Raw genomic sequence first — 18,195 nt, forward strand, 5'->3', positions numbered from 1 at the left:
CTTGACCACGTCTGCCGCTGTGGGACGTCCAACTACAAAGCACCGTGCAACACCCGGGAGAGGAGTCCTTGGCAAGGTCAGCAGTCTCTCAACTGAGCCTTATTCCTGAGACTTTTATCTATATACAAGCGACTATATTCCCACAGCTTTGAAGTTTGCAAGAACACTTCATGGCTAACAGAACCAATCAGATGACTATATCAAAACTAAAGATTAAAAGTTTTTTTGAGGCATACATAGATCTAATCTATATGGGAAGTAGAAAAAGATCAGATCTCCTGAATATATTGAGAACATGGGGACCTTGGGGTAGAGTAGAAGCAGGGAGGGGAGCAGAGAAAAATGTAGAACGCAATAAAAATCAATTTAAAAATCTTAAAACAATTAAAAACTGAAAAGTATTTTCACTGTTTCAAAAAGCTTTTTTTTTTTGCTGAGATTTTTAAATATATTTTTATTTTTGCTGCCACATAGGTGCTGGGAATTAAACCTGCATCCTTGGATTTTCTTCTTTTACTTTTTTTTTTGTTGTTGTTTTTTGTTTTTTGTTTTTCAAACAGGGTTTCTCTGTGTACCTTTGGTTCCTGTTCTGGAACTAGCTCTTGTAGACCAGGCAGGCCTTGAACTTACAGATATCAACCTGCCTCTACCTCTCTAGTTCTAGGATTGAAGGCATGTGCCACCACTGCCCAGCTGAACCTGCATTCTTTGGAAGAGCAGACAATGTTCTAAACCCCTGAGCCATCTCTTCTGCCCCCAAATTAAAGAATTTAATTAAATCAATATAGGACAAGAGGGACATCAGTCCACCAAAAGTCATATCATTTTCCTTCTGCCATGTCCTTTTGATCTGGACTGCTTCCAGAAGCTGCTGTCCACCACCAGGGTGGCTCTTCCTGCATCAGTTAAGGCAATCAGGATGTCCTTCAGGAGAGGCTCCCTACTTAGGTCACTTTAATTTGTGGCAAGTTGACATTAAAGCCAACCCTAATAGCCGCTATCTATCCTGAGTCCAGCCTTGAATTACAGCTCCTTTCTGAGGAGAATGAAATTCTTCTGAACTTATTTATTCATGTATATGACTCTCTCTTCACGCACACCAGAAAAAGGAATCTGACCCCATCCCAGAGGGTTGTGAGCCATCATGTGGTTGGTGGGTATTGACCTCAGGACCACTGGAGAGCAGTCAAGTGCTCTTAACCACTGAGCCATCTCTCCAGCCCTATGAACAAAATTCTTAAAATTAAAAAAATACAAAACCAAATAAAATATAGGTCATACACCCAACCAGTCATAGCTGGAACTCGTCAGTATGTGTCCTCCTTTGGGAGTATCCCTGGTTAATGTGGTGCTAGGGATCAAACCCAGGGATTCATTCTGTACCAAGTGACCAATATCGCTAATCCTGACCCAGTGTTTTGTATGATCTGCTATAATCCTCTTTGCATATTTCAGGGATCTCATTAAATTAGGATATAAATATAATAGCTTTAAAACCCACCAATAGTGTATATGTGTCTGTGTGCTTGTGTGTGTATGTGTGTGTGCATGCGTGTGTGTGTATGTGTGTGTGCGTGTGTGTGTGCATGCGTGTGTGTGTGTGCATGCGTATGTATGTGTGTGTGTGTGTCCTCCTTTGGGAAAATCATACCCACACTTATGTTTCACTTTTTCCCAGAGTTCCTTTCTATTAATCCCTGTTCTTCAATCTGCTAAAAATGTCCTTTAATAAACTTCAACTGTGCTTCATGCTGATTTTTATGAAACTCTTTCTATGTCAAAAGCTTTTCCTGAGTGGAAGTCTCTAGACTCTGGGGCCCAGAGGATTAAGGGAACTGACTCTCAAGTGCCTGCAGACAAGGAACAGTGAGTGTCTCCACCCCTTTACCACTGATTACTTTGTCTAGCCTGCAGCTGCTGAGTCTCTGATGCTATTGTAACTGGTCTCCTGAGAACTCTCTCTAGGATTACTGCAGTAGCCAATAGGCTATATTCCTACTTTATCTTTTATGGCTCAAACGTTCTTTAGAAAACATGAATTGAATCTGCCCTCCTCTCTTCCAATGGCCCCTGGTTACCACCTCATCTTTAAGTCAGTTAAGGCCAGGATTTGAGGATGGATAGCTAGGTAAGAGGCCTCTCATCAACAAAATTTGGGGACCCGGGTTTCACCCCCAAATCTGAACCAGGCAAAGCAAAGCCAAAACATAAACAAACACCAAAAAAAATAAAAAATAAATAAAATAAAAAATAAAAAACCAAAGGGTCCTGGTATCACCCTCGGGGGCCATGGATAATGTGACCTCCCTTCCTGATTCGTTTCTTCGTGATTTCGTTTCTAATTCCTCTACAGAAATGTTTTATGGCTTTGTAAGGATATTCATAATTTCTTTTCCTTTAAAAAGGTTTGATGAGCCGGGTGGAGCTGGCACATGCCTTTAATCAGAGCACTCGGGAGGCAGAGGCAGGCGGATCTCTATGAGTTCAAGGCCAGACTGGTCTATGCGAGCTGGTTCCAGAACAGGCTCCAAAGATACAGAGAAACCATGTCTCAAAAAAACAAAACAAAAATTATGATGATTATTTTAGGTCTATTTATGTTTTGTTTTTGTTTGTCTGTGAGGATGTCTATAAACTACAGGATTGCCCATGGAGGCCAGAAAAAGGCATCAGATTTCCTGGGACTGGAATTTTACAGACAGTTGTGAGCCACAATGTGGGTGCTGGGAACCAAATCCCAGATTCTCTGGAAGAGCAGTTAGTACTCTTAACTACTGAGCCTTCTCTCCAGCCCCTACTTATTTATTTTTAATTCATGCATATGAGGGTTTTGCCTACAGGTATATTTATGAATCGAATGCATGCAGTGAGTGCCTGCTGAGGCGAGAAGAGGGCATCGGATCTTCTGGAGCTGGAGTTTCACATGGTTGTGAACCACCATGTGGATGCTGGGAACTGAACCTGGTTCCTCTGCAAGGGCAGCTAACTGCTTTGATCCACAGAGCCATCCATCCTCCAGTCACCAGCCTCTTATTCCTGCCTGTCTTACTGTCTACTCCAGGCAGGCCTGGCCGCCTTACCGTTCCTTCATTATGCCTGAGAGAACAGTAAATTCTGCCTAAGGCTTTCCTGTGTCCCTTGATTTCCCAAAATTCTTTGCCTAGTGTATAAATTAAACTGATCTGAAAACAGATTGGTGGGGGAAATCAATTTTAATTATGTATGGACTCATGGGAGTTCTATAGGGAAAAAAACGTAAGGATGCAAGCATTGTGGCCCATGTAATATCCTGAGCTACAGAAAGGAACAGCATCACGATGTTCCTGGAGCAAGAGACAAAGTAGGGGCGGCAGATACACAGAACAGCACGGAGAATAAGTAGATTGTCTTGTTATGTAGATAAAAGTCTCAGGATAGGGCTCAGTGTGCCTTCCTTGATCCCATCTCCTCCTCTGGTTTCTTGGGTCTGTGATGTCGCTGTAGGGGCTCAGCTGCCACTGTCCTTGCCGTCCCCATATGCACCCAGCTGGCACAGGGAGGAGGCCCCGGGTGTCTGGTGTGCAAGGTTGGCTGTCCTCCTGCTCTCGGGGGCGCCCACGGTGGGCATCTGGAGCTGCTCTGAGCCCACGTTGGCTTCTGCCTTCACCTTCTTTGGCACCAGCAATCCGGCCAGCTGTGCCCTGCTGCCCACTGCCTCTGCCTTCCTCTTGGTCTTCGGTGCCTCGTCCAGAATGGCTGTGAGGTTGGGTTTTGCTGCTAGCGTGGTCGGGAAGGCAGAGCTTCATTTTCTGAATCGGAATCCTCCAGAAGCCTGCGCTGGCAGTGGTGAGCCTCCTCCAGCAAGGCCACAGTCTCAAGCTCATCTTCCTCCTCCTGCTCCTGTCGCCACTGTTCCTGTGACAGGCAGTGCTGCGGCAGCATGGACTCAAAGTCCACGTGTGCCTGCCGCTGGTTCAGGTCCTTCAGCTCCTGCAAGTTTTCCAGCACCTCCATCTCCAGCTTCGAGTCTTTGGTGCAGTTCTCTAGGACCTTCATGGGGTTGTTCAGCTCCTCATCCTCGCGCTCCTTCTGCACACGCTTTTCCTCCTCCTCCAGGAGCTTCTTGGCCTGGAAGCTGCGTGTGGCTCCATGCTCCACGGTGTAGTCCGTGTTCTCAGGGTCTGTCTTGAAGGTGATCTCAGCCAAGCAGCGCGTGCACTTGAAGTAGAGCTGAATATAGGTAGGCCCAGGTAGGCCTCATTCAGGACAGTTTCCATGCACGCAGTGAACTTCTTCCCTCTATAGATGTATTCTCCACACGTCTTGCACCTCATGTTGAAGGGGCCATCAGGTGAACCACGTACTGCCGGTCCTCGGGTCCCTTGAGTTTCGGGATAGTGATGGGTCGAATTCAAGGGGGTAGTAGTTTTTGTTTCCCTGTGTAGTGGAGAAAAAATGAAGGATGTGATAGCTCATTCCTGCTGGCTTTTGCTTATATGGGCCTACCTAATGTTATTAAAATAGATAATGGTCTTTCAGAGACAAGTAGAAAATTTCTATCTTTTTGTGTAAATAATGATATTAAACATCTTCCAGGTATTCCATAAAACCCTACTGGACAAGCTATAGTAGAAAGAATGCATATGGTCATAAAACAGTATTCCACACAAATAAATAGGGGGGAGTATATTCTCTCTCCCAATACACAATTGGCTTCTATTTTATTTATTCTAAATTTTTTGACTGAGGGTTGTGAGGGTCGCTAAGACATGGAAAGACATTGTATAAAAATTCTCAGTTCTTAGGATTGGGACGATAGAAAGACCTAATTACAGGACAACAGAAGGAGCCCACGCCCCTGTTGGCTAGGGTGTGAGGAGCTGTTTGTGTTTTTCCTCCAGGAATAGACAAGCCCATTTGGGTACGAGAGCGATATGTTCGGGCTGTGGAAAAGGATGGGAAAGGATCCTGTGATGAGCCTGAAAATGTGGATAACTGAATCCACAGAAAGCTTGAGAAAGCTTGGGAAAGAATAGAGTAAAGCATGGTTTCTTGGTAGCAGCAATTTCTCAGGTCTGTTCTGTTTGCTAGAGGCCAGCAAGTGCTCTCATCTAAGTGAGGCTTCCTGACTCAGCTTTAGCTGCGAAACCCTGCAGCTCTTTTAAGTGGTCCTGCCACGAAACACCTTAATGGTGTTGATGAAAAGCTGAATGCATTTTTTTGTTTTCAGCTGTAGCAGGAAAAGGTGCGTGGAATGAAAATGCTGGCTTTCTGGGCTGTCCTGCCAGGGCAAACTCTACTCTTTTTTCAGGCAGTCAGTCCGACTGTGTGTGGTCTGGGAGCAGAATGGTGCAATTTCCTTGCTGGCAGAGACCTTGAAACACCATAGAGTTGTGGCAATAAAAATGGCTACAGCTGGTACCTCTGCCATGAGGCTGGGAAGCCAAGGAATGGGCTGGATCCAGCCCTCAAAGTTACAGCTTTAATCCTCCCCTAAAAGAGTCACGTGGTCAGAAAGAGAGATATACTGTAAATAGTGATTCAAAGACGAAGTAAACATCTAAATGGCTTACAGTGTGTTAAAAATATATGCAGAGAAGGGTTAAAGTTCTTAAAAGTAAAAAAGAAAGAAAGAGAGTAGTTGGGTGTGGTGGTACACAGTTTTAATTCCAACACTTGGGAGGCTAAGGTAGATTGACCTCTGTCACTTCAAGGTGTGGTAGCATGCAGCTTTAATCCCAAAGCCTGGGAGGCAGAGGCAAATGGATCTCTGTGAATTCAAGGTATCATAGCACACACCTTTAATCATAGCACTGGGGAGTCAGAGACCGTTGGATCTCTGTGAGTTCAAGGACATCCTGGTCTACAGAACTATTCCAGGACAAAGATATACAGAGGGATTAGAGGTTAAAATAAAGCCGCATATATTTGGAAAATACACAGAGAATCTTAATTTTATGCTATTATGCTCTTTTTGAATTGTTTGAATGCTGAGGAAGGAGCAACAGCTGCTAAAAGACTTTTGTTTATAAATGCTGCTGAACTAACCCAAGATAGGTATTTTGAAAATACCTTGGCTTCAAAACTGAAGTCAAAAGGTATGTTACTTTGGAGAAGAGATTTTGCTTTTGTTTCCAAAGAAAATGAGAGTCTGTGGATTCATTCTTAGTTAAGAAAAATCCAATTTGATCAAGGAAGAACACCTGAGAAATTCAAGGCAATTTTTTAAAATTAAAATCACAAGAGGAAAAAAATACAGCCACATTAAAGCGACAAGAAAATAGTTGATGCAATTCTAGCCAAATACCAAACAGTGACTTGTGTTTTCTTTTCTTTCTGGGTCTGAGTAAGTTGGTCAAAAAATGTGTTATGAAGATCTGGGTATGGCAGTGTAATGTTTATAATCCCAGAATTTGAGGGGTAGAGGCAGGAGAATCAAGAGTTCAAGGTCATCCTCACTTAAAGTTCATTGCCACCAAGCCTGAGGAACTGAGCAAGAGAACCAAGCTTCACAAGCTGTCCTCTGTCCTGTCTTTCCTAGGTTCTTATTGTTGTGATAAACACCAAAAGCAACGTGGGGAGGAGAAGGCTTACTCCAGCTCACAGTTCTAAGTCATGATCCATCAATAAAGGAAGTCAGGGCAAGAACTCAAGGCCAGAACCTGAAGGCATGGGTTGAAACAGGCCACAGAGGAGTGCTGCTTACTCGCTTGTTCCCATGGTTTGTTCAGCCTGCTTTATTATTCCGCGGAGGACCACCTGACCAGGGATGGCACCAACCCTGCCTGCCTTGGATTGGCCCTCCCAATTCAATCATTAATGAAGAATATGCACCAGCTGGGCAGTGGTGGCACACGCCTTTAATCCCAGCACTTGGGAAGCAGAAGAAGCTGGATCTCTTAGTTCGATGCCAGCCTGGTTTAAAGAGGAAAAGGAAAACCGAACAGTGTAAACAACCAGTAAATAGGAATTTGTGCATGTGTGTGTGTGGATTTTCAAGACAGGGCTTCTCCGTGTAGCTTTGGCTGTCCTGAAACTCACTCTGTAGACCAGTGGGCCTTAAAACCACAGAGATCTGCCTGCCTCTGCCTCCCAAGTGCTGGGATTAAACGCATTTGCTACCATGCACAGCTAGGAACATTTTCTTATAATGGACCTGATAGGGGTGGTGGAACAACACAAGTACTACAGCACATTCCTGCTGCCCCATAAGGACAAAAGTAAGGGGGCTGGAGAGATGGCTCAGTGGTTATGAGCACTGGCTGCTCTTCCAAAGCACCTGGGTTCAATTCCCAGCACCCACTTGACAGTTTACAACTGTCTGTAGCTCCACTTCCAAAGTGATCTCACATTCTCAAACAGACATATACATAGGCAGAACACCAATACCCATAAATAGTTTATTAAAAAGTGTTAAAATATGCATTCAAACAATTCAAAGAGAGCATAATAGCATACAGTATCAAGATTTTCTGTGTATTTTCCATGTATATGCAGCTTTACTTTAACCTCTGAGTTCTCTGTATATCTTTATCCTGGAATAACTCTGTAGAAAAAGCTGTCCTTGAACTAAAAGAGATCCACCTGTCTCTGCCTCCCCAGTGCTAGGATTAAAGGTGTGTACTACCACACCTTGAATTCAGAGTTCCATGCCTCTGCCCCCCCCCCAGGCATTGGGATTAAAGGTACATACTACCACACCTTGAAGAAACAGAGGTCAATCTACCTCAGCCTCCCAAGTGTTGGGATTAAAGGTGCATGCAACCACACCCAACTGCTCTCTTTCTTTCTTCTTTATTTTAAGAACTTTAACCTTTAGTCTGCATATATTTTTAACACACTGTAAACCATTTAGAGGTTTACTTCGTCTTTGAATCCCTCTTTAGAGTATGTCTCTCTTTCTGACCACATGAGTCTTTTAGGGAAGGATTAAAACCGTGACTTTGGCGGCTGATTCCAGCCCATTCCTTAGCTTCCCAGCCTCATGGCAGAGGTACCGGCTGTAGCCATTTTTATTGCCACAACTCTATGGTGTTTCAAGTTCCCTGCCCGCAAGCAAGTTGCAACAGTCTGCTCACAGACCACACTCAGTCGGACTGCCTGACTGAAAAAAGAGTCAGAGTTTGCCCTGGCAGGACAGCCAAGAAATTCAGCATTTTAAAACGGCGCTACTTTTTTTCTGCTGCAGCAAAAAACCGAAAAGCATGCATTCAGCTTTTCATCAACACCTTTTAAATTTTTCGCGGCACGATCTCTTAAAAGAGCTGCAGAGTTTCGCAGCTAAAGCTAAGTCAGGAAGCCTCACAAGATGAGAGCACTTGCTTGCCTCTAGCAAGCAGAGCAGACCTGAGAAATTTCTGCTACCAAGAAACCATGCTTTACTCTATTCTTTCCCAAGCTTTCTCAAGCTTTCTGTGGACTCAGTTATCCACATTCTCAGGCTCATCACAGGATCCTTTCCCATCCTTTTCCACAGCCAGAACATATCGCTCTGGTACCCAAATGAGCTTGTCCATTTCTGGAGGAAAAACACAAACAGTTCCTCTCACCCAAGCCAACAGGGGCATGGGCTCCTTCCATTGTCCTGTAAGAAGGTCTTTCCATTGTCTCCATCCTAAGGACTGAGAACTTTTATTCCAATGTTTTTCCATGGCCGGATGACCCTCAAAACCCACAGTTAAATAATTTAGAATAAATAAAATAGAAGCCAATTTTGTACTGGGAGAAGGAATATACTTCCCCCTATTTATTTGTGTGTAATACTGTTTTATGACCACAGGCATTCTTTCTACTATAGCTTGTCCACTAGTATTATATGGAATACCTGGAATATGTTTAATATCATTATTTACACAAAAAGTTTGAAATTTTCCCCAATATATGCAGGACCATTATCTGTTTTAATGACATTAGGTAAGCTCATATATGCAAAAGCCAGCAGGAATGAGCTATCACATCCTTCATTTTCTCTCCACTATGCAGAGAAGCAAAAACTACTTTAGAGTAAGTATCAGCTGAAACATGCATGTATTTCAGCTTTCCAGCTGAGGGTAGGTGCATAACATCCATCTGCCAAATGTCGTTTGGTGTAAGACCGCGAGGATTAACTCCAGCAATGGGTGTATTATGAAAAGGAGCACAGGTGGAACATTGGGTGGTCATTTGTAAGGCAGTGGCTCTGGAGCGACCAGTATGGTGCTGCAAAGAACGAGCATTTCCTTGATTTCTTTTATGGAGTTTAGGAGCCTTTTCTTCGGGGCTCCAAATAATATTCAAGTATATACATCTGCGAGTTGATTACCCTCGGTCAGAGGTCCAGGTAATTGAGTATGACCTCTAATAAGACTCACAAATATAGGATCCCGCCTGGACCATAATAAATACGGTAGACAGCATAAGTGTTGTTGTATTGTAGGGACACAGGAGAAATATAAGGAGCAGTTTCTAAAGAAACAATCATTTGAGACAAGTAAGTACTATCAGTAAATAAATTAATTGACTCATCAGGAAACATTTGTAATGCTAGAATACAGGCTATTATTTCAGCTGCTTGAGCAGAGACATTGCCAACAGGTGTTTGGAATATTACATAGACCTTGAGAAACTACCTTTTTCTCCAAAATTTCCCTTTGGAGAACGATTTGTAAAAGCTGTTGGAGCTCCCACCAGAGGCCTAGGTTTTCCTATTCGTGGAAAGTACTATTCGTGGTTGAAGAGTCAGATACCACAGCCAATGAGAATGCTAAAGCCTGTGAACTACGTCAGTAACCCAGCCCAGGAAGTGACGTCAAGAAAACTGCGGCGCCAGTCCTGATAAATTCCGAGGGACAGAAGAACACTGCTTCTTAGGGCTCGGCATTCGAACTAGGAGTTGTGTCGTCTGTAAGTTCGAAGGGTTAGAGTTCTAGCCACGATGATGTTTGAGGTGGTTTGCAATGACCGTCTGGGGAAGAAAGTCCGGGTCAAATGTAACACCGATGACACCATCGGGGACTTGAAAAAACTCATAGCGGCCCAAACCGGCACCCGGTGGACGAAGATAGTCCTGAAAAAATGGTACGGGATTTTTAAGGACCACGTGTGTCTGGGAGATTATGAAATCCATGATGGGTTGAACCTGGAGCTTTATTACCAGTAGACAGGAATTCCTTCTCCTTGCTTACCCTGTCTTCCTCTCCCACCCTCATTTTGACACTGGTATAGATGCCCATTTTCAACATTCACGTGGATCAAAACTTCAGTGCTGCTTATAAGTCAGAACGGAAAGTTCTAAAGAAATGCTATCCACCTGACTTTGACCCGTCAAAGATCCTGACACTCAAGCTGCCCAAGGACCAGGCAGCTCCATGCTTCAACTCTTCAAACTTCAATTCTGCTTCATGCTGATTTTTATTAAACTCTTTCTGTGTCAAAGGCTTTTCCTGAGTGGAAGTCTCTAGACTCTGATGCCCAGAGGATTAAGGGAACTGACTCTCAAGTGCCTGCAGACAAGGAACAGTGAGTGTCTCCACCCCTTTACTGTTGATTACTTTGTCTAGCCTGCAGCTGCAGAGTCTCTGATGCTATTGTAACTGGTCTCCTGAGAACTCTCTCTAGGATTACTGCAGTAGCCATTAGGCTATATTCCTACTTATTTTTTATGGCCCAAACGATCTTTAGAAAACATGAATTGAATCTGCCCTCCTCTCTTCCAATGGCCCCTGGTTCCCACCTCATCTTTAAGTCAGTTAAGGAGAGAATTTCATGATGAATAGCTCAGTAGGAGGCCTCTCACCGACAAAATTTGGGGACCTGGGTGTCACTCCCAGCTCTGAACCAGGCAAACAGAACCAAAAAAAAAAAAAAAAACCAAAGGGTCCTGGTATCACCCGCAGGGGCCATAGATTATGTGACCTCCCTTCCTGATTGGTTTACCTGATTTCGTTTCTAATTCCTCTAAAAAAAAATGTTTTATGGATTTGTAAGGATATTCATAATTTCTTTTCCTTTAAAAAGGTATGATGAGCCAGTTGGAGGTGGCACACGCCTTTAATCCCAGCACTCGGGAGGCAGAGGCAGGTAGATCTCTGAGTTCGAGGCCAGACTGGTCTACAAGAGCTAGTTCCAGGATGAGCCTCAAGGATACAGATAAACGCTGTCTCAAAAAAACAGAACATAAAATTATTGTGATTTTAGGTATATATACGTTTTGTTTTTGTTTGTGAGGGTGTCTATTTTTTATTTTTTTTTATTTATTATTTTTTTCTTTTGATTTTCGAGACAGGGTTTCTCCATAGCTTTTGGTTCCTGTCCTGGAACTAGCTCTTCTAACCAGGCTGGCCTCGAACTCACAGAGATCCGCCTACCTCTGCCTGCCGAGTGCTGGGATTAAAGGCGTGCGCCACCAGCGCCCGCTGAGGATGTCTATAAACTACAGGATTGCCCATGGAGGCCAAAAAAAAAAAAAAAAAAAAAAGGCATCAGATCCCCCGGGACTGGAATTTCATCTTTTGATAACCAACTGCCATTTTTCACAGATGCTCGCCACCTCCAGCAAGGCCGCAGTCTCAAGCTCCTTCCTCCTCCTGCTCCTGTCGCCGCTGTTCCTGCGACAGGCGGTGCTGCGGCAGCATGGACTCAAAGTCCACGTGTGCCTGCCGCTGGTTCAGGTCCTTCAGCTCCTGCAGGTTTTCCAGCACCTCCATCTCCAGCTTCGAGTCTTTGGTGCGGTTCTCTAGGACCTCATGGGGTTGTTCAGCTCCTCATCCTTGCGCTCCTTCTGCACACGCTTTTTCTCCTCCTCCAGCTTCTTGGCCTGGAAGCTGCGTGTGGCTCCGTGCTCCACGGTGTAGTCCGTGTTCTCAGGGTCTGTCTTGAAGGTGATCTCGGCCAAGCAGCGCGTGCACTTGATATAGAAGCAGAAGAGAGGCAGGCCCAGGTAGGCCTCGTTCTGGATGGTTTCCTTGCGCGCATTGAACTCCTTCCCCTTGGTGATGTATTCTCCACATGTCTTGCACCTGATGTTGAAGGGGCCATCAGTCGAATCACCTACTGCCGGTCCTTGGTTCGCTTGAGTTTCGGGTTCTTTGGCGGGTCGAAGTCAGGTGGGTAGTATTTGTCTAGAACTTTCCGTTCTGACATATTCGCTTCAGGAACAAAGCAGCACTGAACTTTTGATTCACGTGAATATTGAAAATGGGCATCTATACCAGTGTCAAAATGAGGATGGGAGAGGAAAGCAGGGTAGGCAAGGAGAAGGAATTCCCGTCTACTGGTAATAAAGCTCCAGGTTCATCCCATCATGGATTTCATAATCTCCCAGAGACACGTGGTCCTTAAAAATCCCGTACCAAAAAAAAAAAAATAAAAAAAATCCCGTACCACTTTTTCAGGACTATCTTCGTCCACCGGTTGCCGGTTTGGGCCGATATGAGTTTTTTCAAGTCCCCGATGGTGTCATGGGTGTTACATTTGACGCGGACTTTCTTCCCTAAATGGTCATTGCAAACCACCTCAATCATCATCGTGGCTAGAACTCTAACCCTTCGAACTTACAGACAACACAACTCCAAACTCGAAAGCCCAGACCTGAGGAGCTTTGGTTGCCTAGGAATTTATTCAGACAGCTTCCCCGGGACCCCCCCCCCGTGGTTCTCTTGACGTCACTTCCTGGGCTGGCTTAAGTAGTTCATAGGCTTTAGCGTTCTCATTGGCTGTGGTATCTGACTCTTCAACCACGAATAGTACTTTCCACGAATAGGAAAACCTAGGCCTCTGGTGGGAGCTCCAACAGTTTTTACAGACGGTTCTACAAAGGGAAAGGCTGTGGTAGTTTCTCAAGGTCTATCTAATATTCCAAACACCTGTTGGCAATGTCTGCCCAAGCAGCTGAAATAACAGTCTGTATTCTAACATTACAAATGTTTCCTGATTACTTGTCTCAAATGATTGCTCCTTTAGAAACTGCTCCTTATATTTCTCCTGTGTCCCGACAATAGAACGACAATTATGCTGTCTACAATATTTATTATGGTCCAGGCGGGATCCTATTTTTGTGAGTCTTATTAGAGGTCATACTCAATTACCTGGACCTCTGACCGAGGGTAATCAACTCGCAGATGTATATACTTGAATATTATTTGGAGCCCCGAAGAAAAGACTCCTAAACTCCATAAAAGATATCACTGAAATGCTCGTTCTTTGCAGCACCATACTGGTCGCTCCAGAGCCACTGCCTTACAAATGACCACCCAATGTTCCACCTGTGCTCCTTTTCATAATACACCCATTGCTGGAGTTAATCCTCATGGTCTTACACCAAATGACATTTGGCAGATGGATGTACCCACCTACCCTCAGCTGGAAAGCTGAAATATATGCATGTTTCAGTTGATATTTGTTCTAAAGTAGTTTTTCCTGCGCTGAATAGTGGAGAGAAAATGAAGGATGTGATAGCTCATTGCCTGCTTGCCTTTGCTTATATGGGCTTACCTAATGTTATTAAAACAAATAATGGTCTTACATATACTACTGGAAATTTTCAAACTTTTTGTGTAAATAATGATATTAAACATATTCCAGGTATTCCATAAAACCCTACTGGAAAAGCTATAGTAGAAAGAATGCATATGGTCATAAAACAGTATTCCACACAAATAAATAGGGGGGAGTATATTCTCTCTCCCAATACAAAATTGTCTTCTATTTTATTTATTCTATATTTTTTTAACTGTGGATTGTGAGGGTCACTCGGCCATGGAAAGACATTGGAATAAAAGTTCTCAGTCTTTAAGATGGGGAAGATGGAAAGACCTTCTTACAGGACAAGGGAAGGAGCCCACGCCCCTGTTGGCTTGGGTGAGAGGAACTGTTTGTGTTTTCCTCCCGGACTGGACAAGCCCATTTGGGTACCAGAGCCATATGTTCGGGCTGTGGAAAAGAATGGGAAAGGATCCTATGATGAGCCTGAGAATGTGGCTAACTGAATTCACATAAAGATTGAGAAAGCTTGGAAAAGAATAGAGTAAAGCATGGTTTCTTGGTAACAGCAATTTCTCAGGTCTGCTTTGCTTGCTAGAGGCAAGCATGTGTTCCTCTCATCTAAGAGAGGCTTCTTGACTCAGCTTTAGCTGCAAAACCCTGCAGGTCTTTTAAGAGATCCTGCCAGGAAATACTGAAATGGTGGTGATGAAAAGCTGAATGCATGCTTTTCGGTTTTCAGCCATAGCAGGAAAAAGGCTCCGCCATTTGAAAATGTTGGCTTTCTGGGCTGTCCTGCCAGAGCAAACTCTGACTCATTTTTAGGCAGGCAGTTGGACTGAATGTGGTCTGTGAGCAGAATGCTGCAGCTTGCTTGCCGGTAGCAACCTTGAAACACCATAGAGTTGTGGCAATAAAAATGGCTACAGCCAGTACCTCTGCCATGAGGCTAGGAAGCTAAGGAATGGGCTGGATTCAGCCGTTATGTCATGGCTTTAAGCGTCTCCAAAGAGAATCACGTGGTCAGAAAGAAAGATATACAGTAAAGAGAGATTCAAAGACGAAGAAACCTCCAAATGGTTTACAGTGTGTTGATGTGGGAAGGTCATTTGTCAATCTGTTGTTTCATTGGTTAATCAATAAAGAAAACTGCTTGTTTTGATAGGTCAGAAAATTAGGTAGGCGGAGTAGACAGAACAGAATGCTGGGAAGGAGGGAAGTGAGCCAGACGCCATGCCTCTCCTCTCCAGGCAGTCGTAATAACTCTCCTCTCCAAGATGGATGCAAGTTAAGATCTTCTGGTAAGCCACCACCTCGTGGTGCTACATACATTATTAGAAATGGGTTAATCAAGAGGTGAGAATTAGCCAATAAGAGGCTAAAACTAATGGGCCAGGCAGTGTTTAAAAGAATACAATTTGTGTGTTGTTAATTCGGGGCATAAGCTAGCCAGGCAGCCAGAAGATGGGTGGCAGGAACACAGCCCACTGCTCCCACTACAGTGTGTTAAAAATTTATGCAGGCTAAAGGTTAAAGTTCTTAAAAGTAAAGAAGAAAGAAAGAATAGTTGGGTGTGGTGGTACACACCTTTAATCCCAACACTTAGGAGGCAGAGGTAGATTGACCTCTGTGACTTCAAGGTGTGGTACCCATCACCTTGAATCCCTATGCCTGGGAGGCAGAGGCAGATAGACCTCTGTGAGTTCAAGGTGTGTTGGGTAGCTCACACCTTTAATCCTAGCACTGAGGAGGCAGAGACAGGTGGATCTACAGAGTTATTCACACCTTTAATCCTAGCACTGGGGAGGCAAGGATAGCCTAGTCCACAGAGTTATTCCTGGACTAAGATATACAGAGAACATAGAGGTTAAAATAAAGCTGCATAAAGATGGAAAATACACAGAAAATCTTGATACTGTATGCTATTATGCTCTCTTTGAATGGTTTGAATGCTGAGGAAGGAGCAACAGCTGCTAAAAGACTTTTGTTTAGAAATACTCCTGAACTAATCCAAGATAGGTATTTTGAAAAAGCCTTGTCTTCAAAACTGAAGTCAAAATGTATGTTACTTTGGAGAAGAGATTTTGCTTTTGTTTCCACAGAAAACTGAACCTGAATTCAATCCCAGCACCCACTTGACAGTGTGTGCATGCATGCGTGTGTGTGTGAATGCCTGCATGTATGTGTGTGTTTGTGCCTGCGTGTGTGTCCTCCTTTGAGAAAATCATACCCATAGTATGTTTCACTTTTTCCCTGAGTTCCTTTCTATTAATCCCCGTTCCTCAATCTGCTAAAACTGTCCTTTAATAAACTTAAACTCTGCTTCATCCTGATTTTTATGAAACTCTTTCTATGTCAAAGGCTTTTTCTGAGTGGAAGTCTCTAGACTCTGGGGCCCAGAGGATTAAGGGAACTAACTCCTCAATTGCCTGCAGACAAGGAACAGTGAGTGTCTCCACCCCTTTACTGTTGATTACTTTGTCTAGCCTGTGGCTGCAGAGTCTCTGATGCTATTGTAACTACTCTCCTGGGAACTCTCTCTAGGATTCCTGCAGTAGCCAATAGGCTATGTTCCTACTGATCTTTCATGGCCCAAATGGTCTTTAGAAAGCATGAATTGAATCTGCCCTCCTCTCTTCAAATGTCCCATGGTTCCCACCTATCTTTAAGTCAAGTTAAGGCCAGGGTTTCAAGATGTATAGCTCAGTAATGGGCCTCTCACCGACAAAATTTGGGGACCCAGGTTTCACTCCCAGCTCTGAACCAGGCAAACCAAAGCCAAAACATAAACAAAAAACCCCAAAGGGTCCTGGTATCACCCACAGGGGCCACAGATTATGTGACCTCCCTTCCTGATTGGTTTCTTCCTGATTTCGTTTCTAATTTCTCTAAAGAAATGTTTTATGGATTTGTAAGGATATTCATAAATTCTTTTCCATTTAAAACGTATGATGAGCTGGGTGGAGGTGGCACACGCCTTTAATCCCAGCACTCGGGAGGCAGAGGCAGGTTGATCTCTGTGAGTTCGAGGCCAGACTGGTCTACAAGAGCTAGTTCCAGAAAAGGCTACAAATATACAGCGAAACGCTGTTTCATAAAAAACAAAACAAAACAAAAATTATTATGATTATTTTAGGTATATTTATGTTTTGTTTTTGTTTGCCTGTGAGGATGTCTATAAACTACAGGATTGCCCATGGAGGCCAGAAAAAGGCATCAGATCACCTAGGACTGGAATTTTACAGACAGTTGTGAGCCACCATGTGGGTGCTAGGAACCAAATCCCAGATTCTCTGGAAGAGCAGTTAGTACTCTTAACTACTGAGCCTTCTCTCCAGCCCCTACTTATTTATTTTTAATTCATGCATATGAGGGTTTTGCCTACAGGTATATTTATGAACCGCATGCATGCAGTGCCTGCTGAAGCCAGAAGAGGGCATCAGATCTTCTGGACCTGGAGTTACACATGGTTGTGAACCACCATGTGGATGCTGGGAACTGAACCTGGTTCCTCTGCAAGGGCAGCTAACTGTTATGTACCACGGAGCCATCTCTCCAGTCCCCAGCCTCTGATTCTTGCCCCTCTTACTGTCTACTCCAGGCAGGCCTGGCCTCCTTACCGTTCCTTCATTATGCCTCAGAGAACAGTAAATTCTGCCTAAGGCTTTGTTGCGTCCCTTACTTTCCAAAATTCTTTGCCTAGTGTATAAATTAAACTGTTCAGAAAACAGATTGATGAGGGAAATTATTTTAATTACGTATGGACTCATGGGCGAAAACGTAAGGATGCAAGCATTGTGGCCCATGTACCATCCTGAGCTACAGAAAGGAATAGCATTGCGAGGCTTCCTGGAGCGAGAGACAAAGTAGGGGCGGCAGATACACAGAACAGCACGGAGAATAAGTAGATTGTCTTGTTATGTAGATAAAAGTCTCAGGAGTAGGGCTCAGTGACAGACTGCTGACCTTGCCGAGGACTCCTCTCACTGCGGAAACAGGAAGCGAGAAACCTCTGTGGCAAAAGTTGTCTTAGAGCTTCTGTTCTCCTAGTATGGATGACTTTACGAAAGGGCAGTTTTTCGGAGAGAGCTCTGTGTCTTCAGTTCCTCAAAATAGCCAGTTGAAATAATCAACATGCCAAAGAGGTAAGGTTTGGGGTAGTATAGGCAGGTATCCTGATCCCCAGCTGAAGCCTCCCATCTCCTCCATGCTGGCTACCATGGACAACAGAGAAAGCCAAGGCAGGCTGCTAAGGATGGAAGACCATCAGCAGTCTTACTCAGAGGGGGGCCCTGACCTGCCAGGCCAGTGGCACTGTAGGGGCATGAACATTACAGAAATAGCCAACCACTTCCTCACTGGATTTGAGGATTGTTTCGCAAGAGGAAATTCCTGCTTGGTACTGCAAACTTGGTCAAAAGCCCAGAGTTCTGGGGTCGCAGCCCCTAGTGGGAAACTTACTCTTGCTATTTTACTAAATGGACATGCTCTCAAAACACCTTATAAATAGTTATGTTTATACCCATAGGTGAGTACAGCCCTCAATCCTAGTCAAAGAAGCTTCCCCCTCACAGTGGGCAACAGTTAATGCAGAGACTCAACTCATCACCATGTTGAGAATAGTGACAGCCCCTAAAAGGACTTTCCTATTTACCCCTTCAATTTCAGTGGATGTCACAGAATAGGGGGCAGAGAGAATGTCAGAGCTGGAGCATGCAGAAGAGCACTGTGATGTGAAATACTGTCTTCTGGATACAC

General features: G+C 44.1%; 2 protein-coding genes and 2 pseudogenes across 2 annotated transcripts; 1 reads left to right on the forward strand and 3 right to left on the reverse strand.

The window, feature by feature from the left end:
• Positions 1–3,487: 3,487 nt before the first annotated feature.
• LOC130862030 (splicing factor YJU2-like) lies at positions 3,488–4,455 on the reverse strand (annotated as a pseudogene).
• Positions 4,456–9,892: 5,437 nt separating this feature from the next.
• LOC130862362 (ubiquitin-like protein 5) lies at positions 9,893–10,117 on the forward strand. The gene has a single exon (XM_057751932.1). It carries the CDS (start codon positions 9,893–9,895, stop codon positions 10,115–10,117), a length of 225 nt encoding a protein of 74 aa, XP_057607915.1.
• A 1,344-nt stretch (positions 10,118–11,461) lies between these two features.
• Positions 11,462–12,099, reverse strand: LOC130862032 (splicing factor YJU2-like; annotated as a pseudogene).
• A 127-nt stretch (positions 12,100–12,226) lies between these two features.
• On the reverse strand, positions 12,227–12,482 carry LOC130862359 (ubiquitin-like protein 5). Its single transcript, XM_057751929.1, has 2 exons — positions 12,342–12,482; positions 12,227–12,310 (listed from the first exon to the last, which is right to left on the reverse strand). Exons 1-2 carry the CDS (start codon positions 12,480–12,482, stop codon positions 12,227–12,229), a joined length of 225 nt encoding a protein of 74 aa, XP_057607912.1.
• Positions 12,483–18,195: the final 5,713 nt, after the last annotated feature.

This window comes from Chionomys nivalis, chromosome 19 (assembly GCF_950005125.1).
Source record: "Chionomys nivalis chromosome 19, mChiNiv1.1, whole genome shotgun sequence".
NCBI lineage: Eukaryota > Metazoa > Chordata > Mammalia > Rodentia > Cricetidae > Chionomys > Chionomys nivalis.